The sequence below is a fragment of the Ruditapes philippinarum genome, unplaced genomic scaffold, assembly GCF_026571515.1.
Source record: "Ruditapes philippinarum isolate M1 unplaced genomic scaffold, ASM2657151v2 ctg4613_1_1_1_1, whole genome shotgun sequence".
Lineage (NCBI taxonomy): Eukaryota > Metazoa > Mollusca > Bivalvia > Venerida > Veneridae > Ruditapes > Ruditapes philippinarum.
In genome coordinates, this window is record NW_026859976.1 from 10,133 (window position 1) to 34,389 (window position 24,257).

Below are 24,257 nucleotides of genomic sequence, written 5' to 3' on the forward strand. Positions count from 1 at the left end.
TTTCAAACTAGGGCAATGCTGATTGATCACCTTCTTCCCATCCCGGTAAAAGGAAACACAAATGTACTTGTATTTTCATAGCACATTTACAGTTTGTTAAGAATCACCTTTGTAATTTGATTATCTTTTGACTTAACACCGTGACGTATTTTGCCATTTTATTCGTTAGTCTCATATAATTATTTACTCTTTTATACCATCGTTTTTTTATGTGTTTTTTTGTCTTATTCCTTAAGTTAAGATAACTGGTATATATTCTATCAAAATGAAACGTATAAACTTAACCACTTAATGTCAAGTGATTCACTTCAAATTCCATCGTCTAATCTCGCGTTGCGTATAACACAATATTATTTGATTTGTATGCGCATAACGAAACAGCAGTACAATTTGGACATAATTGTGAGAGCTATATTAATTAAAAAAACGTGTTTTTTTTATTTCATATGGTTATAGTTGTAAGTCAGTTTTAAAAAGCAGATTATTAAAGGAATATATTAATGACATATGAGCTTTCAACGTGCATTCTTAAAATGATCTTATTGTGCATCGTGATTTTGTCGTCTGTCACCATTCAAACAGTTAAAAGTCAAGGGGATAAAGAATGTGACTGTAAGGGATTTGGATTAGTAAAGGATCTAGTACTACAAGTGGTGATGGAACAACGAATGGAGTCTGCTAAACTTAGTAGATTAGAAGCGAGGCTAAAGACATACGAGACAACTTGGCCAATTCTAAATGGTACAATTATGTTTCTAATTAATACTTATATTGTTGACTTAATCGTAAAAAACATGCTTTATATGCATAAGTACCTTGGTTTTCCGTCCAATGAATCATTAATAGGATATTCAACTCTCATCTAGAATTGCATGTCTTTAAAATCTGCCTAAAAACAAACGATGCGATATAGTAAAAAACGAAACACCTTATTATGTGCGTTATGTGTTTGTGTACTATTTGACTACAATTGTACATTACCTTTTTCAGTGTCAAAATTGTGTGTTATCAAAATCTTTTTCTTTATATTTCAGATCGTCTGAAAGGGTTAGAAAAAAACTTAAACGATATCAATATGAAATTTAATGAAACAGTAACTGGGGCAAAGGATAAACAAATGGGATTCAATCGCGGCATTGGTACTATTGTTCAGAAGGCGCTAATCTCGGAGAAAAAAGAAAGAAAAAAATTGGTTTCAAGCATGAATAAAATAGTTAATGAATACAAGGACAACGTCGAAACGTTCAAAGTTGCGATTAACAAGACCATCGACAAACGTTTCCAAGACATAACTGCTAAGCAAGTGGACTATAAGGCCACCATTGAAACGTACAAAGAAGCGATTAACAATACCATCGACAATCGTTTCCAAGATATTGCAGCTGAACAAAGGGAATATAAGAACACCCTTGAAACGTTCAAAGTTTCGATTAACAAAACTATAGACGAACGTTTCGAATATATATCTGCTAACCAAATCAAGTACAGGAATGAAATTTCATTAGATCTTATCACAATAAACGAGACGAGATATATGGTAGATACACTTGGTAAAATAGTGGAAGGAGGCCAAGGTCATTATATGTTTTTTCTTTCTCATCTTTCAACCAATCAAAAGAATAATATACACATGTATAAAGCCTTTTTCGCCGATAAACATATTCACTTATTATTAACCTGTAATAGAAGTTTCGGAAACATTATTATAAGTGCTGCAATCTGGCAAAATCATGTCTGACATTTATTGGGATAATTAACACTAGTTGTTGTTCTAGCATTAATTCGGAAGGTCATTTTGATTTTATCTTTAGTCACATCTAAAGGGCTGATTATCCCCCTTATATACTTTTTTATTCATTGAACATCTTTTTAAAACAATAGCTTAAAATTATCACGCTAATGAAATAAAATATTGTTAAGGCGTAAGAACGCAAATAACGGTATTATAACGCAAACAAATTGCATAGTTACGTGAAACAAAATATAAATAGTATCATTCATAAAGTCGTAATAATGCAAAATAAAAATATCTTGAAATGCGGAAAAATATGTTATTACATCAAAGAAAAGCAGTTATAACCCGGAGTAAAAGAAGTAAAAAACGTAAATGAAGTTGAAATTTGATGTTTATTCTTTGAACGCTTTAGCTTCAGAATGTTCGTACAATATTGATGTTATTATTGTAGTTCGATTAGTTAACGGCTCGAATCAGTATGAAGGGAGACTAGAAGTATGGCATGATTGGTCTTGGGGAACAGTATGCGGTGATGGGTTTGATACGCTATCTGCAAGTGTCGTTTGTAAGATGCTTAATTTTCAACAGTAAGTTAACAATTGTTTTATAAAACTAAGCCAAACAAATTTCAAACGTTTTTGTTTCAGGCAATATATAATTGTAGGTATTCATTTAGGCCGAAGACAACGCGTTTAAAAAATGGAAAAATTAATGTATGATTTATATATATCAATAAATTAATATGGTATATGTTTTTATATCTAATTAGAATAGAACTTTGCTACCTTAGTATTATTGTTTTACAATGAAATACGAGGGTTGTTCAAAATGTAATAGGACTGATAGTCTTGCATATTCATGTTTCATTCAATCTAGAATAGTTTTATAATAATTGACAGCGACCGTAACAAATTTTCTACAGTTTAAGCATAAGTTCATTACTTTATTGTGCTAAACGCGTGTTAATTGGATAACAATAACACGCACACGGCGCAACACATCAAAAGAATAATTGAAGCTAAGATGTACATCAAATTTAATTACAATTTATTATTTGGTTGTCCATATATTCCATCATCAAATTAAATTAAATATAAGTTATAATATGCACATTTGACGTCATTCGGACATGACTTTGCTTAATTATAAAGTTTTGAACAGCAGCGGTCATAGCGTTAAATGTAGAAATTTGATATTCGTTAACAAACTGAAAATCCGTGCGATCATGAAATTTTGCCAAATGATTGACTATACTTCTTCAGATACATACATAATGATTAAATTAACAAAGAAAAATTATCCTGCCATCAGGACACTCGTTTTCAGCTGGCGCAAGCAATTCAAAAACGGGGAATATAAGATCACTAACAGGAAAGAGCGATGATAAAAGCAGAAAATTGACGGGACGTAAGTAACGTCAATTTCAAAAGCGTTTCATCGACGGTAACCGGTACGCGACCTGTCCGGCATTTTTTTCTGCTTCGAGTCTACCTATACAGTTCTGACCAGATGGTTGGATTTGAGACATTTGTTTCAAACAGTATATTATTATATTCAAAAAGATAAGCGTGTTATCGATAGATTATTATAACAATGATAAACAGTAATAGTAATTAGTATTTTCCTCGATTTAATAATTATAAATGATAAGCTGATTAGTAAAAACTGGTACTTTTTAATTGATAAATATTGTTATATTTACTGATATGTGAAAATTGATAATAAAATTCCCTTAAATATAAAAATTATAAGCCAAAGCCTGTTAAGTTCCGGTGTTACTATATTATATACAATGACCGGCTATCGGAGTTTTTTTTAAAAAGTGGATCGAGATTGTGACCGCTTTCATTCTTGCTTCATCTCCACATATGAAGCTTGGTAATTGTAGCATATTTAGACACCTAGAGCACTAGGAAGAATGAATTGAGTAAGAATGACGCTTGTTGGCGACTGTTATGGAATGCTTTTAATTTTGCCCTATGGAAGGAGCTGTTATTATTAGCAGTTAATGTCATGTTGTGTTAATTAGTTTTATTATGATTCGTAAAAATCAAGTAAACAAATATGTTGTTATATTTGTATTTAATAACTTTATATAAAAAACATGTGCATTGTGATATTATTTTCACGAAATTGCAGGCTCAGTTTAACAAGCATAGTTTTAGTGACAATACTAAAACCCGGGATTTCGAAATATCCCGTTGAGGTCTAATTAATGCCGTATCCATTCATTCATTCATTAATATTTTCAAAATTTGCCTACAGAGAAGACGAGTGAGCCTGCTATGCAATTCCATAGTTTTATTGACTCCTGTCACGCGCGATGCAACTAAAAGTCTGATGCAACTGCTGTCGGATCTATAAATGAGCCTGCAAATAGACTATATCAAGACATACTGATATCGATAAGCCATACTATCCAGGTCACATATGAAGCTGAGCGTGGTTACATCTGTTCTTTTCTGTCTATCCTAAGTTATTTTACTTACTATTTTTTGTTGTTTAAAATTTAACAGTTGTAAGGTCATCAAAAGCATGTTAATTGTTAGGGATAGATATAGACCCATGGATAGCTCATCTCACACTTGGAATTTTCGAAATGTTATGTGCATACATGTATATCTTTAGTATTATTGATATATGATACGAAGACTTTTAATGTCCAGCTCTACCATGGCGCTGGGAGAGAGGTGATATCGTAGTCCGACGCATGACTCTGTGAGATGCCACTCTATAGTACTCCTCCCATCATCTCGATACTCAACCGTCAAGAGTGGGTGGAGTGAATTATATACATCGCATCGAGCTCACAACCAGCCAATAAATATGCTAAATACTACAAGTCCAGTAGTAGTCTCACTTCTACTTCCTGCTCTTCTGTGATGAGCGATCTGACGCTCTCATAAGTAGACACTTGCGACACACCGATAAATAAATATATACAACTTCACTAAGCTAGATAACGCGGACCTACTCCATCGTCTGTACATCTCCTAACCTCTCACGCCAGAGCTCAGCTTACCACCACGTCATAACATTGTACTTGGCCTTGAATAAATTTGGTGCACTAAATTTTTAAGTGGTTGATGTGTGTCAAATGAAAACCAACATAGGACAAAAAGTAACCGGGCGCCAGATGAAAACATGAAAATACAATCTACCACAAAGTGGTTTGTTTGTTGCATTTTCATGTTGTCGCCCGGTGCCATTGATGCAAAATACAAATCACCCCTCATAAAATTTCTTATCATAGAAAAAAGGTTAGTTTTTTATGTTTGCACAGTTATGTTCACTTTCAAATTGACCTGTTATAAATAATGGCACAACCAATAACTGTCTAAGCCCTAATTAATAAAAATAATTACATGTATACAATAATATATAAATTCTTACCTTAATTAAGACTATGAGTATGTAAGGTTTTTTTTTTTTCTTATCTATTAATTAAGAATTAAATATTTGTTAATCTAAAAATCTAAAGTATCTGTCACGGTTTAGAACTGTTCACTATTTAGGGGAGAAATTGTGTAAAGCGCGCCCAGATAGCTTTAATCGCACAAGCTTCGGTACATTATTTCTGTGGGTCTCAGGTTCGAGTTCTGGTCAAAGCTGAAAGTTTTTCTCATTCCTGTGACTGCATATAGGCATGAATTCAATTTATTATGCTCTGTAAACATAATGGAAATTCAAAGACACAAATCAATATAGTGGGGAAATATGTTGAGGTTTAGAAGTGTTTCATAATTGAAGAGAAAATGTGTAGTCGGCTGGATAGCTCAGTTGGTCTTCTGAAAGTCATGGGTTCGAGTCATGGTCAGGCGGTTCCAGTCATGGTTTAGAAGTGTTTAGATTTGAAATGGACAAAGGCAGCATTGCATGATACTCTTAGATATACAAAGGGCATTTGATACTGCACATGAAGAAGTTCTTTTTCTTCTTCTTAATAAAACTTCAAGCATCTGCCATATGTAATGACATTCTTACATGGTTTAAGTCTCATCTCTGATAGACAGCAGCTGGTGGATGTGGCTGGTACTCATTCTACTACTGCTCTGAGTACTATGGTGTCCCCCTGATGTTCAATTAGGTCCTCTTTTATGTCTAATATATGTCAATGACATGTCTGCAACCCAAAGCAATAAGCTTTTATTATTCATGCCACAGACACGAGTATCAAACCTGGAAGAAACAATATGACCAGTTTGGAAAAAAAACCTGTGTATCATCTTAATAGTGGTCAAAAAATGTAAATAATGACCCCTTTAAAAATATACTTTAAGTTAATAGTATATTTTAAAAGGGGGTCATTATGTTAAAATTTTTTGCGGGGGGGTGGGGGGTTTTATCGAACAACAGTTTTTTTTTATCAATCTTGCGTCTGTATTTTTCTTCCCATGTCCGATACTTGTACCTGTGAATGGATTATATGCTGATGACCTCAAGGTATCCTCTTATATCTTAGTAAAATAAATTGAAGAAATTCTTTCTTATAGCATGAGTCTTATAAGATTGCTTAATTGATTATAAATTGTCTTTGCATCTTGGCAAGACAGAGTCTATTTTTTTGGTTTAAGTTTCAACTTAAACTGGGCCTACAGGTTACATGAAATGGTACTGCTATAAAGTACACATCTTTTGTTAAGTGTTTAGGTGCAAACCTGGATCAAATTCTTTTGGCGTCGCCCTTTGATGCTTTGCATCAATGCTTTTCTTGTTGCTTTTTGAATCATTTCACGACGTCATGGACGTCATTTATTTTATTGTAAGCGTGCGCCTGGTTGAGTACCCCTTGTCATTTGAAAATTTCACAGAATTGTTGTTTGTAAACATTTTGTATTGATTTTTTCACTATATATAAAGAACATGTTCCGATATGTGTGTCTTGTAAAATTATGTACGTAAATTAAAAATTGTGAAAAGGATAGCTGTAATCCTATTACTTTGGGAACAACTCTCGTACAAAATAAAAACCAGGAACTTGCCAATTATGTTTTAACCTCAATGTGTTAGATGTGTGTTCATTTCCACAAAGATGCATTAAAGAGATTGAATGGATTGACATATGTATAATATTATATGATCGATCATCATGCTTTATCTGAGTTACTTTAATAAGAAACTTAATCATTTAAGCACTTCTCCTCGAGTATACGGGTCCGCACAATTCGGTGCTGGAGCATCACTTATACATTTAGACAATGTTGACTGTAAAGGAAATGAAACAAGCATAACGCAATGCCGGCATAACGGGTGGGGAATAAATGATTGTGAACACCGCGAAGATGTTGGTATCTCATGTACACCAGGTAATGTTTGTCAAATTAAAATTGTTTCTGAATATACTTGTGATATATAGCACATTTGAAATACAGTGAACATTACGCACATGTCTATAAAAATTAAAAAACGATTAATACTGATTTTTCACAAAAATGTCTTTTAGTACTTCTCATTAAACAAAAAACGTATTATATCAGATTTAAAAGAAGGTATTACCTTCAACAAAAATAGATGAACCTTTTCCAAAGAAGGAAAAATGATTTAAAAAAAGAATACAGATAAAAATATCTAATGTTAAAAGCTTCATGTACATATAAAAATAAAGAAAGATATATATTATTCGGGAAATGTTACACAGAAAACAGTTTCTGGTTGTACTGAAAAAATTAAAGAGGATTTCTTTATGCACTTGTGTTTTACCATTTTTAGCTCAGCTGAGCATATGCTCAGGGTGAGCTATTAAGATCACTCTTCGTCCGTCGTCCGTCGTCCGTTGTCCGTTCACACTTTTAAAACGACATCTCCTCTGAAACCATAAGGCAGATCATAATGAAACTTCACAGGGATGTTCCTTGTGTGAAATAGATAAATACAGAATCCCTAAAGAAAGCCCAACACGGCAAAATTGAAAATGTTGCAGGCTCGGTTTGATTGAGCCTGTTCATGAAAGCCTTTACAAAGTTTTTCAAAGAATTCCATTCCATGCAGAACTTTGGTTGCCATGGAAACCAAAGGAAAAAACTTTAAATATTTTCTTCTAAAAAAACCAAAGAGCTAGAGCTTAGATATTTGGCATGAAACATCTTCTAGTGAGTGTCTACCAAGTTTGTTCAAATAAAAGCCCTGGGGTCAAAATTGACCCGGCCCCAGGGGGTCATTGATTTTCCTATATGCATATAGTAAAAACTTAAATAATCTTCGTTTAAAGAATCCAAAGAGCTAGAGCTAAGATATTTAGCATGAAACATCTTCTAATGGGTGTCTACCACGTTTGTTCAAATAAAAGCCCTAGGGTCAAAAATTTGGCCCCGCCCAGGGGGTCATTGATTTTCCCTATATGCATTATAGTTAAAAATTTAAATTTTTTTTTTAAAGAATGCAAAGAGCTAGAGCTAGATATTTAGCATGAAACATGTTCTAATAGATGTCTACCAATTTCGTTCAAATAAGAGCCCTCGGGTCAAAATTGGCCCCGCCCTGGGGGTCATTCATTTTCCTTATATGTTTATCACAAAAACTTAAAAGATCTTTTTTGAAAAAAAAAAAAACAAATACCTACAGTTTAGATACTTAGCATGAAACATCTTCTAGTGAGTGTCTTCCAAGTTTGTTCAAATAAAAGCCCTGGGGTCAAAATTGGCCCTGCCCCGGGGGTCATTGATTTTCCTCATATGTGTATGACAAAAACTTAAAAATCTTCTTTGAAAAAGCCTGAATAGCTAGAGTTCAGATATTAAGCATGAAACATTGTCTAGTAAGTGTCTACAAACTGAACTGATTATATATATTCGTCGAGAATACTTAAACTCGAACAATCGTTTTAAAGGAGGGGAAGGTAATAGTAATAGTATATATTCGAGATCGTTATCTGGAAATACCATTGGCTGCAGCGACATCAAGGTTTTTTTTTAAATGAGTCCCTAGGTTTGATTTCCGTAGACAAAGAAATCCGGGATTGAGCCGAAACCCATACGCTTTCAACATAAAGGTTCGCTATAATGTTAAATATTCAAGCACCCTAAGGATAGATTGTCTGCTTTTCAGCTCACCTAATATGGGTAAGGGTGAGATTTTAGGATCGTTCTATGGCCATCGTCTGTCTTCCGTTGTCCGTCCACATGTGCTTGTTAATACCGAGTGGTCACATTTTTGCGTGAATCATCATCAAACTATGTAAGGAAGCTTGTCTGTTTAATTGCTCGGATTAAATTGAACATTGGTCATCTCGGATGAAAAACTAGGTCAAAGGAGAAATAAATAGAAAAACATTGTTAATACTCTAGTTGTTACATTTTTTTCTCAATTGTCAACAAACTTGGTCAGGATGCGTAGCTTAGTTATTGCTCGGATTAATTCGAACATGGGTCATCTCGTATGAAAAACTAGGTCACATGAGCTTAAAAAGAAAAACCTTGCTTACAACTCTAGTGGTCACATTTGTGACTCAATTGCCATAAAAATTTGTCACAATCCTTGTCTAGTTAATTGCTCGGATCAGTTTTAATATTGTCATCTAGAATGAAAAACTGGGTTACATGAGCTAAAAATAGAAAAATCACATTCTTATGGCTACTGTTTACATTCAAATATCCTGGAAATTTGTATGAACGTTTGTTTTGGAAATATCTAGGTCAAGTTTGGATATAGGTCAGTTGGGGTAAAAAACTAGGTCACTACGCCAGAATATGTAAGACATTGTTAACACTCTAGTTGTTATATGCTTTACTCAATTATCATTAAACTTGGTCAGGATGCTTGACTAGGTAATTGCTTGGATGACTTCGAACATGGGTCATCTGGAATGAAAAACTAGGTCAATTGAGCTAAAAAATCTTGTTACCACTCTTGTGGCTATAAATCATATCTAAATATCTTGCAAATTGTTATGAAAGTTTGTTTTAATGATTTCTAGGTCAAGTTTGAATATGAGTCACATGGAGGTAAAAACTAGGTCACACCAAATATGAAAAACCTTGTTACCACTCTAGTGGTCACCTTTATTACTCAATTGTCATCAAACTTGGTCATGATGCTTGTCTAGGTAATGTCCGTCATTTGTCGTCCGTCGTTCGTCCACATTTGTTCGTTGATATCTAGTGGTCAAATTCTTGCGTGAATCATCATCAAATTATATCAGGAAGCTTGTCTAGGTAATTGCTCGGATGATTTTGGACATGGTTATCTCGGATGAAAAGCTAGGTCACAGGAGCTAAAAATAGAAAAATTAAATAGAAGAAAAAAAACACTCTTGTTTCAACTGTTTTGATCAAACATCCTGGATATTAGTATGAAACTTTGATTGAATGATTTCTAGGTCAGGTTCGAATATGGACTACCTAGGGTCAAAAATAGGTTACACCGCTTAAATATGTAAAATCATTGTTAAAGCTATCGTTGTCATTCATTTAACTCAATTGTCATTAAACTTTGTCACGATGATTTTCTAGGAAATTGTTCGGATAAGTTCGAACATGGGTCATCTCGGATGAAAAACTAGATCACAGGAGCTTAATATATTGTTAAAGTTCTACTGGCTCTATTTTGATCCAAATATCCTGAAAATTTGTCTGAAAAATATGTTTTGATGATTTTTAGGTCAAGTTCGAATAGGTGTCGTCTAGATTCAAAAGCTAGCTTACAACGCCCAAATATGGAAAAGCCTTGTTTACACTCTAGTGATCATATTTTGACTGAATTGTCATCAAATTGCCTTGAAAATGGGGCTAGAAATGTAATTTCTGAAGCTGAATTAATGTTGATATCAACTGACCAATTTTCGATATTAACGATTTTATTTAAATTAAGTTCTTGCTTTTTGAAGTACAGACTTGACATTTGGACCAGGGGTGTAATTTCAGATGCAGAAGCGTATATTGATATCACCTGTCCAACCCTTGATATTTTCTATATCACTTGACCTACCTTTTGTTTTTTTGTTTTTGACAAACAGACTTGAGATTTGGACCATGGGTGTAATTTCTGAGGCCAAATATTTTGATATCAACTGTCGAACTGTTGATATTATTTATATGAATTTGACCTTCTTTCTTGCATTTTGACTTACAGACATGCATTTTCGACCAAGGGTGTAATTTCTGATGCCGAGTTTATTTTGATATAAACTGACCTTCTTTTGATATTTTTGACCTACTTTCTTGTTTTCTTACATATATAATTTAAATTGTACCACTGGTGTAATTGTTTATGCAGAATTGAATAAAATATCAGTTGTCCTACTTCTAATGTTTTTGTTATGGCTTGAACTACAATGAAATGATGGGTCATATGAGCGATCTTGGTTCATCTTGGCCCTTATGCTAAATGTGTCATTAAAAAATTTGCTTTTCTGTTTTAGCATGCTTTATATACTTTGGTCCCCAGTCAAAGAACCATTTTATTACGTTTTGTCCATCTTTCCTTCATTTAGGCCACGATGCCACGTACACGCATTTTTTACGAGATCACATTTTCTTAGAATGGCATGAACTTGTCACATTAAAGGTTCTATGATAACTTCGAAGAGAAGACTGACAAAACCCACCTTACAACCGAATTCATACCATTATGACACAAATTTATTCTAAACAAACACCAATGTCATGTCATTTAGGTTTTAACAAAAATCTATCATAGATAGTTTAATCTTCTTCAATTGTTTTGGTCTTAAATCAATCATTAATCTATATATTTTAAATTTTTCATTCACGCCCATTTATAATAAAAACTAATCAATTCATAATGCACATTGACAAACCTTTAAGTAGAATGATAATACCTTTGCAGGTTCTCAGTATATGTTGACCATAACACCTGCTTCTTAACGTGTTTCAGGGAAAATTACATTAAGAAAGATCAAACGCATAACTTTGTTTATATTCACATTTGTTGTTTTAATTTACTGTATTCCATACAGTCTGACGAAAGATAAAAAGTTATTGCTTGTATTTTCCAACTGGTAATGGATAAAATTCAAACGCCAATGCCACTAGCAACTGTAATTATAAAATATACAGCAGGTAATTTAAGTAAAATACTTATTCCCTTAGAACCCTTGATTATGTAACTTTGCTAAATTAACTTCAGCATTGTTTGTTTCACTTAGCACCATTTGTATTGACCTCAATTTTGTTTATTTCATTTAGAAAACTTTCATAATGACTTTGCTAAAATGACCTCAACACTAATTTGTTCATTTAGAACATTTGATTTTGTGACTTTGCTAAAATGTCCCCAAACTCTGTTTTTAATTAGAATCCTTTATATTGTCACCTATGCTAAAATTACCAAATTCTAACCAAACTTAAACCACACCAAATTAATTTTAAAACATGATTGGCAAAATGGAGTCTTTGTGTCTTTGTGTCGGCGCCACCCAAAGAAGTAGATGAAGGCACGATAAGTGAGCATATTATCCTGTCTTTGTGTCTTCGCCTAGACTTTTGAAGGTCAAAGACACGCATTAGCAGAAATCAGCCACCATAGCTAGGAGTGTATTGTCAAATATTTCAGGTATACTGTCTCGGCTAAACATAATCTAATAATATAGGCTTAGTTGTATTTTTTGTCTGCCAATTGAGAACATTCAAATTCAATTGCTCTTTTATATGTAAGTGTTACAAACATTCCACATAATTTATATACATAGAGACAGAATGTTACAAAATGTAACTAGAATTCAAAGGTTACAATGTTACACAAAATAACAAATGTGACATTATTTTAAGGTATGGTATGTTAAATGTATGACATGATTATGATTGGTAACATCAAGTTCGACTTATTTGAAATGGTAATAAGGCAACATTGTTACAATAAGATTATGTTGTTGATATTTGGATGTTTGAAATTATTGTTTTAGTTATATGTGACATCATTAAGTTCTGTGACCTGATTCAAGATAAAGTGAAACAATCTTCTAATTTTGTGACATGGACCTGAGTTTAGATGATAAAGTGTCATAGAAATTTGCCATAATTAAAGGTAAATGAACAGTTGATATAAAAATGTGACATGTTTTATCTGAATTATTCACTGAATCATTTATAACACAGAATCATATTCATAGTTCAGACAGTTAATTTCATTCTTTATTGCACAAAATAATCATTAAATAACAAATTTAATAAATAATTAAATGTTCTAGTTTGTGTGGCTTGTGTGAATATGTTAGTATTTATATAGAAATTTTAATAGAATTTAAATTTAAAAAATAATTGATTATTACTAATTATAAAATAATAATTGAAAAAAACGATAGTCAATTCTTTAAAAAAACAACATTAGGATCTTATCTTTATAGATGTGTCTACCTGAAATATTTATGACATGTTTTTACAAGATACGGTAGATTTTTGCTGAAGTATGCAAGGAACATTACATATATTATCAATGTAAAGTAACACTTTGACGCTAAATGACTAGTTTGGCTGCCAAGTCACAAGAGTCATTTATTGTAATGTACAATTTATAAATAAATTGAGATTCGGCCAAAATTAACATTGACATTTGTAACATCGATAAAAGTTTATACATATGCCATAAATGAAAATATTCAGTTATACACAACACTTATATAGGACCATATACATGTATATATAGACACATTGTTGAATGCGATATACAGAAACCTTGATACAACAGTAGTGTTACGATGTTTTATACTTTAACCCTGACATGACACTTGGCAGCACATCCGTACTAGGGGATCTAACTCTGCATTGGTCACATAGCTAGATTCAGTCGGCAAGGTTAATTTTCAGATTTTTTTTATTCTGAAGTTCATTTATACGGTTCAAAAACTGCATACTTACCTGGAACAAGGACACATTTTTATAATTGATTTGTAACGTTCGAATTTTGATTTTAGTTTTGTCACCTTTGCATTATTCCCCTTTTTTCACTCCTTAATAAAGTCATCATTATAAGTTTATTCTGCAAAGTTTTCTACAATCTCTTGTTTCGATGCTGACTAAATCTGTTAAAGTCAAGGGCTAGCATTGTAAGAAGTTAGTTATTTGTCAGTTCGAGTCTGTTATTTAAAACAAATAATTGAATATGCTACATATTTTTCTCAGAGAAACATTGTCTTTTTTCGAAAGTTCAATGATGCTTACTCATGGTAATGAAAACATGAATTATACAACAGTATTTTTAAATCAAATAAAAAAACAATACTGGCATTGAATTTCAGTAGGTCAGATTCTACTGAATGTACACTTTTATGAGAATCCAAGTTTGGAATAAATTTAGTACTTTTTAAGCCTATGTGTGTACAGACTGAAACAGACTAGAGGTCCTTTACAGCTTGTATTAATAAGTTTTATATTAAATAAATAAAACAATGCTGAGAACTTGTTTCAATGAAAGAGAAACCATATTATTTTTTAAATTTTTTTTTAAAAATTAAATACTTATTTACCATTGAAAATTGAAAAGCTTGATACACGTCACTGATTTACAAAAATATTTCTTATCTACCTTTTCTAGCTGTATAGAATAACAAGAACTGTAATGGAATGCCACATAATGAGATAACTATTTTTCACTACAATTCTAGCTTACTGTCTTCTCAGTCTTATAAAAGTTGCCCTTTCTTTAAAAACAAAGCTTCACTTTTTTGCTCCATTTTTCAAAGGAAATGGATGATAAGTATTTCCAATTTAAAAATTTTAAATCCATAAAAGGTCTATCTCTAGACATTGTGATTGAGAACGTGTCTATATTAGCTGGTAAATCATCTCAAATTTGTGATGTTTATGCAATCAGCTATTGCATGTCTTTGTGTGATGTATTGTATGTTATGGTTGTAACTTTTTGTACAAGGCAAATATAATTGGTCATGTCTTTTTGAGAGATGGACGATTCTATTTTATAGTCGATATTCAAAAGGAAACCATTCTAATGGAAATTCCACACCTTCGAGCTGTAACTCTTTCCAAATAAAGAACTTGAAAATGTAAAGAGGACCTGCATTATAGTGACTGATTAGTTAGCAAGAAAACATTAAAAAGACCAAAGGCGGGAGTCCGTTCACTCTTTTGAGGCTGACAAGGTGTGTGATAATATCTTCTTACTGATAGGCCATTATGTCATTCATTTCAATGTGTTGCTATCCAATCTGATATTTTTTTTGAATTTTGGTCGGTAAAATGAAAAGCTGCACTTATAAATTTTTTTTTAAAAAATCATTGTGATTTTAAAATATATTTTGAATTTAAAAAAAGTACTCAAATATTTTCATAACAATTGTGTCGTGTTAACTCTTCAGTGTTGTTATATTTTTCTGGTCCTTCGGAATAATTGAGTCAAGCACTTATAAGTATTGGGAATAGAGTAAAGCTCAAGCCGGTGGTAGGGGTGTGAGGGATGTCGCAATTTTTCATTATCCCTCATGTTCAGTCTCCATCAAACCGAGTCTGTAATGTTCATTTAATTTTGCTGTGATTAATGTTTCCGAGGTTTCACTTTGTTTCCACATTTTTGCACAATATATGAAATTGTCATTAGGAGCTAGATACATGTTAAATACAAACATTGTTCATAGTGCTGTATAAGTTTTGTTAGAAATTATGAAAATATTTTCAGTAAATTGTTAAGAATTACTTATCTTATAGTATTCTCCAAAAATTTCACAGAAGCATATCATGCTTTTTGTCTGTGAAAAATCTTCTTTTTAATTCACATAATATCTCTACTTTTCTAAATGTGTGCATTGTGATCAGCCTCAACATACTTAATATATCTTCAATGGATTTTCAATCTTTACAATAACCATTCATCATATTCATTCATTCATTATTACCCTTTGTCTGGGATATAATTTTGAGAACTATCAACGGTGTCACCTTTAAACTTTGACATAAGTTTATTTTAGATTTATTGTTCTTTCTTTCGTATAGTTTTCAATTATTGATAATAAATTGTTAAAAGTAAATCATGAGGCTGAGAAATATTTTTTCCTATTGTCGAAAACCGTGAGCAATTTTAAAAAAGAGGAGGATATACTTGTCCCAATAGTGTCACTAACTTTAAAATCTCAATGTAATGTGATTGTGATTTTATTACAACAATACTGTCTTTTTGGGAAAATCAAACTAATGAATTCTTTAGAGCTGTTTTATAATCAACCCTCTTTTGTATCATTTAATTTCTTGTGTTGCCGTCTATCAGATTTTGATTCAAGCAAGACACATTTACCCAAGATAATTATCGTTAATATTAATATTTTGTTACTCACTTTATGTATGCAATCCATTTCTGGTACGAGAAACATGTACCTCGACATTATGGCTGATAATATCAATCTGTTTGATAGTACGGTTTTATATTTACCTAAATTGCCTTGATATCGGACATAACATGTGGAATAATGACTGAACATGAATATGAAAAAAATATTTTATAATGAATAGGGTTGGCCTTTTTAAAGACCTTTAGCTCTTTCACGTACACATATTAAAGGGTAAGGCAATGTAAAAATGAAAAATTAATATCAAAAATGTATACTATAAATAGTACATCTTTAAATTTTCTGCGTTCAAATGATGATATTAAACGCTTGATAACAAAATAAATATATAGCTAATTTACCGATTTCTACATATCAGAAGGCGCGGCCATGTTTGTGTTTTTGGCCGTGTAAAAACAGGTGCGCGTGATGTCATTGACCCACATATTTAAAATTTACGATAAATGATTGTCGAATCGTAGCGAAAGATAGAGTTATTATAACGTATTGATCAGGCAATTAAATATAAACATGAAAGAAGTATTGTTGGTCCAAAATGCGTAACAAAATCCAAGAAAATAAATAAACACATTCAAAATCAATGCATATTTTAGCATCGGTCGAACCAATCAATTAATGCGATTAAATTAACAAATGAACAAACTAATTATGGGCCTTTTAAAGATAGATTGAACGGCAGTTATAATAATACTAATAAGATTTTTTAATAGCGATTAAATCCTTATCGTTTGATTCTGAACTTCAAAACAAAATGTGTGAATATATATTTCTTTGATGACATATTTCAAAAATATTATCGACTCTTTTGAAAAGGAAATTGTGTGCAGGTCTGTCGATCGGAGGTCAACGTTACTGTGTGATTTTTGTTCAAATTGTAATCAATGGTGTTTCTGATTGAGTTTCTTTATACTGTTTGATATAATGTTGTTCATTGTAGTTGATGACATAACATGACAAAAGGTATACATAAGATATAGATTACTGGATTTAGTTCTGTTTATACGCTGAAAAATAACGCATCCGATACACACATACAAACACAATCAAAATAAAATGATTTATTTTCAGTTTGTAAGAGTTCCCCTCTCATTTTAATTACTATAGCCAAATTGAATTGACCAAGTAAATAAAATGGTTTAACTTTTTAAGGTTAAGCAGTGAATGCCTAAATCATGTGGTCAGGAATCATCGTCAAAAGATGATTATTTGGCCAATGTTTATTAATGTCGAGCTGTATTCAATTAATTTATCAAGGCAGTTCAGTTCAATAGAAAGTTTGCATACACTCTATTGATTATAATGTATATAGACAAATCTAAATTGAAGATACAGGTAATTATAAAGTTAACATTACAACAGTCCTTTATAGGGGGAAATTTCAAGTGACAAAACAGCAATATTATGTCCGAAACAAGCGATAATTTCAATATCTGAGGCTATACGCTTACTTCTTATTTATACTTTTGGAGACAAAATTGTCAACGTAGTTATGTAAAATTATTTAAATACATGCATGTCTGTGAATATAATACACGTTTGAAGAATTTAAAGTTGTACATATATATTTCTGTTTTAACAGCGTACGCTTCTATTCTATAATACACCATAATCTCGGTCTTGTTTGTCTAAAAATATGAATGTTTCTGTTATATGGTTGATTTCAACAGAAAAGCTGTCATGAAGGATAAATATTGAAATAGACATACATCAATTTATCCGTTTCGTATTGTTTAAAGAATTTTGCGATGGCTTTTTGTGTTTGTCATTCGCCGTCATTCACAGTGTCTTAACCTTTGACACCATGAGCTTATTGTAAAAAATGACCGTTTTCATTAAAAAGCCTCCTGTTACAAGTTCAACTGATATACTATTATGAGAAATGCTTCAATACGGATGAAACTTGGCACAAATGTTATCTGGACCATAGCCTTTGTAACAGCATGCTCAGCATGCTCAATCGTAAACTTTCTGTTATCCTGTTACCATGGCAAAGGGGGACGTCTCAAAATTGCGAAAAATCACTATTTTGCATTGTTTTTTCCATCAAAACTGATTTCAAAGTGCTGCCACTTCTCAATGAATTGAGATATAGTAAAAGGCTTTTTAGCGTCGGTTGCTGGTTAATTTAAGATTGACCTGAGGCCATTTGTAGTCTGTCACATGCCAGGAACTTTCTTGGCGATGTGGGGGACTACCGCCCCCTTCAAACCCCAAAAACAGAAGGTGGCACATCCTTCTTGCAATCCCCTGATGTACCATTTGATGTGGTGGCGCCGAAAAAGTGGTCACTTTTTAAACAACACTTCTCAAACAAAAAAAGGTGTTAGGGGCCTAAATAGGACATTTTTTCACTGTTTGATGCCTCAAAAAGGGAGGGCAAAAAGCCGTCAAAACACGTCTATTTAAGGTAAAAGTTTGAAAGGCATTTTATTAACAAATTGCAAAATTACATAGGAATGGTCTTAAGTTTGCTTTTCACAAAGTTGTTTCTGTACATCACTGGAGCTAATAATTATCTTAAAAAAATATTTTCTTAGCAATTATAATGCCTTAAGCGTAGATATTATTGGTAGATATTGGCAGGGTTCTTTAAAATTTTAAACTTTGACGCTTATTTACTCTTCTTGAACAGGAGACTGATGCTATAAGATAATAATACTATTTCACAGATTTTTCTATAGTTTGGCTAGTAAGGAAAATAAATCAAAATGTTATTCATGCATGAATTTGATAAAGGAAAATGCGCACAGTAATGCATATACAGTTAAAATTACATCATTATGACAAAAATATTAAAGGCACATTATGCCTCGGAAATAGATATTGATTGAATTACAAGGTGAACTAACTCTAAACAAAAGAACACAAAAGTATATCAAAATTTGATACTTGTTTATTTTGCGAATGGGAGAAAACGGCCATGGCTCAATGAAAACTAAATTATTATCTTACATACACAAGAGCGAAGAAAGCCCTGGGAACAGATACTAATTTCGTTCGTTTTAACTTAATACAGCACAAAAAAGGCTGGTGGCGAATACTAAAAAACCTCACATGCATAATTCACTTAAGTAGAAATACAGTTTCCTTTTAAAAGGAAAGGCTTGCACAGTTGTGCCTTCATCCCAACCCTTTAAAATTGTTCTTTTTTGGGGGGTTTCAATTTATTATCACATTTTTTTTGAATTACGGTATTTGTATATCATAAAGGGTTTATTTATTTATTTATTTTTTTTTTTTTTTTTTGGAAAACCGAATATTTTTTTGTCAAAACGATTTAGATCTATTCTCTATTGTTTAAAACTAATAAAGAAAATGATCAATCGTAAAAATATTAACGTGATACTGAAGGAAAACAAGTGTGCACATCTCATGTCCCCTTTTTCGCAGCAGAATCATTCCTTTGCTTTATAGACAAGTAAATGCTCTAAAATACTTCGTTACGTGGTACCAATTAATAAGCATGTATCAACTATGATACTTAGATCAGCGCGTGGCAAGGTTAATGATATGCATGGGCTATTTTTGAAGTTGAATTGCGTTCAGTAGATCTAAATATAACTCGATCATGCGTGATTTGGTAAGCAGGACCACCCTTTGAAGACGGAATAATACTACAGTCACCATTCTCTATTGTATAAAACTAATACAGACAAAAAACAAATATAAAAGAAACTAACTTTTGCGTCTTGAAAAACAAATGAAACGGAACAATTTATAATTTATTACGGTTTAAACCGATAAATCAAGTAAAACTAGAAATCCTATTTATATACACAAACTGGGATTACCGAAGTAACTAAAATAGCTTAGATTTCCGTAATATTACTCCGCAGTATGACGGAATCGCCCGAATTGTCACGATTGCAATCGGAACTACATCGGCTATTATCATTAATCCGAAGACTGACGGAAAAGGCCGAAAAGTTGCGATTGGCACGATTGCAGCTGGTTTCCCGTTCAATCATGCACCAACAGATGTAAGCAGGAAACCACCTAACCGGAACAAGTTTTCCAGATGAAATAGCTTGCAGCCGTGGCTGCAAGCCAAAAAAAACTGTGATCCATGACTTGCCTTGACAATCTGAAAAACACATATAAAAACCAGCAGCAAACACAAGCATTGTTAATTTTCAACATGGCTTAATCATGACTAAATGAAATTCAGCCATATCGCCACCACACAATTGCATGATACATTTAAACTTAAACATGATTATTTTACAAAAATATACACCCTGTCCAAAAGTTTGACCTTCCCCTGTAAATGATGGCGAACGGAAAGGTAGACTGCTAAATTCCGGTACAACCGTCATCTACCGTAAAAAACTTAAACCATCAAGAATTACTCACTTTGTAAAGTGTTCAAGCATGTAGGGCTTAAACAATATTATATAGAAATATTAAACATGTGTTTAATAATGTTCATATATTTGATTTAGAGCAATTAAGAGTTTTTACAGTTGAGGAAAGAAGCGCTGACTGAAGATAGCAACATGTATAAAAAATAAGTATTTTGACTTACATACAAAATATATTTTCATTATAATAATTATACCATTTGCCAAAAGAGCATAATAAGTAAAGATAGTTAACCTATATGGCAAATGGGTTTTTTTTCGGAAGTGTAACAAGATACCAAAAATAGAAAGTTTATAATGAATAAAAAAATCATAACGTTTCTGAGGCATAATTGGCCTTAATACAAAATTGAAATGATATACTTACAAGTGAGAAGATAATAAGAATTTTCCCTCTTGTGTGTCCATAATATTGTGCGGTACAGTGACCAAGCCAATTTGACCCCATTTAGTTATTTGTCATAAAATATTTCTGATTATATATAGATATTTAAATATTGATTGCACTCTTCAAATTCGATTGGTTGGAGATCAAATCAATATGAAGGGAGTCTGTAAGTATAGTATAATGTGTCTTCGGGTATAGTGTCCGATAGTTCCAGATTTTTTTCGCCCTTTTGATTGGTTATTGATCACCTGAAAGTAATTGATATTACCGAGCCAACGGGTATTATTCACACTAAATATCCCCGTTTGGTACCCCACGTTGTAAACAACATGCGCTGAAGTGATGCGCGTACGGTTCGATTTTACGCGGTGTAAATTCCAATTTACAAACACTTTTTAACTGTCAAATGATAAATATTTACCAAAGTAAAGTAATGACACATATTCTCATCAGTATTGAAAACAAATATGACCTTGTGAAAGCTTGATATTAATTACAAAAAAGTGCGTTCAATAGACTACTCCTTTTCTCTTGTTTACATTCGTTAGGTACGGGGAAAATACGTCATGTATTTATGTGACGTCATGTTGTGATGAAGGGGTACCCTAAAGGGAATCTTATTTCGGCGTTTCATTTGAAACAACAATATTTTTTTCAAAAATCGTCTAAACTCGGCAGGGGAAGGGTAACAAAATTATTATTTTGGTTTTGGAGTGATATATGTGGATATATTACCTGCCAATATAAAATATCACCCTCGCCTAATGGCTTTGGTGATATAAAATCTTAGCAGGTAATATATTCACATATATCACTCCAAAACCAAATAACAATAATCATAAAAATAGAATAAAAATCAAAACGTCATTCCAAATATTTTTGAACAATTTAAAATGCATGTTATAAGTCTGTAATGTATTTTTTGAAAGAAGTACTTTAATAAGATTTTTTACAAAAAAATATTAAAGAAGACAAACAACTGTGATATTTATAATTGATGCACAGTTGTTAATAGAAATGTCGAACCAATAAGAAAATTATACAATGTTGATTTTTCTTTTCCTTTTTATGAATGAATTTAATTGAAATGTAGAAAAATGCCTATGACGTTTTTTTTTCTCCTGGAATAAATCGCAGACTAGTTGTTTAATTTTCAAAAGGCCGTACATCATTTTTAATTCTTATAATTAAATTATTTCTGCAACTGATATGTTTGAATTGTGTTTGAATTCAGGCAATATTATTATTGCTCTAATGAATGATTCATAATTAGGCTTCGTCTACATAAATTCAGTGTGTTTTTTATGTATTCATAAAGATGTTCAATTGTATTGTTCTTTCTTTCTGCTTTCATAATACTTACCATCCATTTTTGCTTTTAATTTCTTGATAGTGACACATTATTACTTTTAACCAAAACATTTTTAAATAACATAAACACCTGTGTCACGAAGTCAAATTAATCATGGTACATGTAGTATACATTGTACAAAAAAGACAATTCTATATTTAATTGGCCCTATTTAAAGACCCATACAAGAGAGATGTTACCTTGATTACAGTTAAAGGAAATAATTGCATACTGTAGCTTTTAAAACAAGAATAAAAATTGAGATATGAAAGGTTTAAAGTGTTGATTGTATTCAAATTTACAGATTTTAGTTCGATGTTTGGTATTTGTTGTTTGTTGCAAAGCCGCGTCATTTAAAACGAGTATTAATTGCACAGGTTAAATGTTAATAGTATACAACCATTTCGACTTTTTTAGGAGAAGAGAAAGCTTATTAAATAATGTATTTGATTTGTGTTTTTTTTGCAGATCATTGTAAAGTGCCGTATGAGTTTGACACACGTCTGTCAATATCTGACAGATCACATGCCAGTCTCTCCGGAGGTTCTGTGGTTGAGGTGGGGGACAATGTTTACTTCAACTGTTCAAATTATGAAGATGATATGCACGAACCTGTAAATAGAAGATTCAAGTGTATAAACGGCCAGTGGATTGAGGATGAACGAGATAAATCATGGAAGTTTGGAAATAACGGATCTTTTCCCAAATGCAGAAAAAGTAAAGAAACTTCTTGATTTATTACTTTTTTATTTCTAATTATAGCTCTTGGCATTTTTTAACAACTTAACAGATAGTATTAAGGAGACAGATATCAATTTTTAAGTTCGATGTTGTAGAATAATGCATGCTGCAAGTTGGCAAGAGACTTAGATACTGTTCTTTGATAACATGCTTGTAAAAATGATGTTTAACTATCTTCAGTAGTTTTTTCATTAGGTTTGGTTAACTGATGTAAAATCTTACATAATATGGTTAGTAAGTATTTGATATTTGATTTAATTTAATATCGAATAATTGCATACTCGATTGTCCTATTTACTGTGAAGCTTGTAAACACTCATATAGATAAATTTTACGTGTTTATAGATAAATTTTACGTTTACCAAGCTTCAAGAAGGAATATTGTCAAACTACTGCAAATTTGATATCTGTATTTCATATAAACTGTTCGTATATAAGAAAGGGTTTATCGTTTCTTTTTTTTTAATCAAGAAAAACGCATGTTTCTTATAACACCTTCAAATTAAATTATAAATATAAATTATGCTTACAGTAAACATTGTTCATAAGTTTCGCTTCAAAACACAACGACTACTCACGGAGAAATGCAAAAGTCTGTCATAATAGTATATATATTGTCAAACCGAAATGTTGTAGACATCAAAATGCAAAACTCAATGGCTATATATAAGTTTTATCCGTGTACTCGAAATTAATTATCAATTGAGAAATTGTTTTCTTCTGTCTTCGAGATTTATGATAATTGTATGATTTTTTCTGAAAAACGGATAAAGATTTTCTTGTATAATACCTAAAGATATTCCACTATCTATTATTTAGATATTACATTGCTGTTTGGAAGCCATAAATGACCCTGTTAATTTAAGGGTCAGTAGGTCAAAGGCTGTCTGAAACATTTACAGAACACGCTTCTGTATTTGGCCAGGAGAAACAAAATAACACAATTGTATACAATATTTCACAATTATTTGCTATTTTTCAAGACAACTGATTTCATCTCATAAAATATTTTATATAAAAGTAATATGATGTATTTTAGCAAGATGTGAACCGGATTGTGAAAATGGGGGTGTTTGCTTGAGGGATGATGAATGTAAATGCAAGCATTTTACATCTGGAAAACGTTGTGAAAACGGTAAAAATAAAATAAAGATATTAAGTATTGACGTAAACGGTATTCCTTTGTGATTATTTTGTTTGTATATCACTATTAATGTCTTTAAGATTATGATAACACATTCAATATAGGTATTTTAAAACACATATACATAGCGAATTCTTAAATATAAAATCAAATAATCGTATTTAATTTTTAACGACTTTACTGCCTTTTTGACTTACGAAAAGTGTTCATTTTGTTTCAAAATTGTTCACATTTGAATTTTTTTTTTTTTTTCATAATTAGTTTTATTGAGATTTATCTGAAAACAATC

The 24,257-nt window shown here is 31.8% G+C and overlaps 1 protein-coding gene across 1 annotated transcript in view; it reads left to right on the top strand.

The window, feature by feature from the left end:
• The first annotated feature begins 314 nt into the window (after nucleotides 1–314).
• Nucleotides 315–24,257, top strand: part of LOC132758466 (uncharacterized) — a 34,097-nt gene continuing 10,154 nt past the window's right edge. Inside the window, exons 1-6 of the mRNA XM_060750141.1 lie at nucleotides 315–741; nucleotides 1,035–1,574; nucleotides 2,187–2,322; nucleotides 6,869–7,041; nucleotides 22,552–22,800; nucleotides 23,864–23,959. Coding sequence (XP_060606124.1) covers nucleotides 501–741; nucleotides 1,035–1,574; nucleotides 2,187–2,322; nucleotides 6,869–7,041; nucleotides 22,552–22,800; nucleotides 23,864–23,959 — 1,435 coding nt within the window. The 5' untranslated portion in view covers nucleotides 315–500. The remainder of the gene's footprint in view (nucleotides 742–1,034; nucleotides 1,575–2,186; nucleotides 2,323–6,868; nucleotides 7,042–22,551; nucleotides 22,801–23,863; nucleotides 23,960–24,257) is intronic.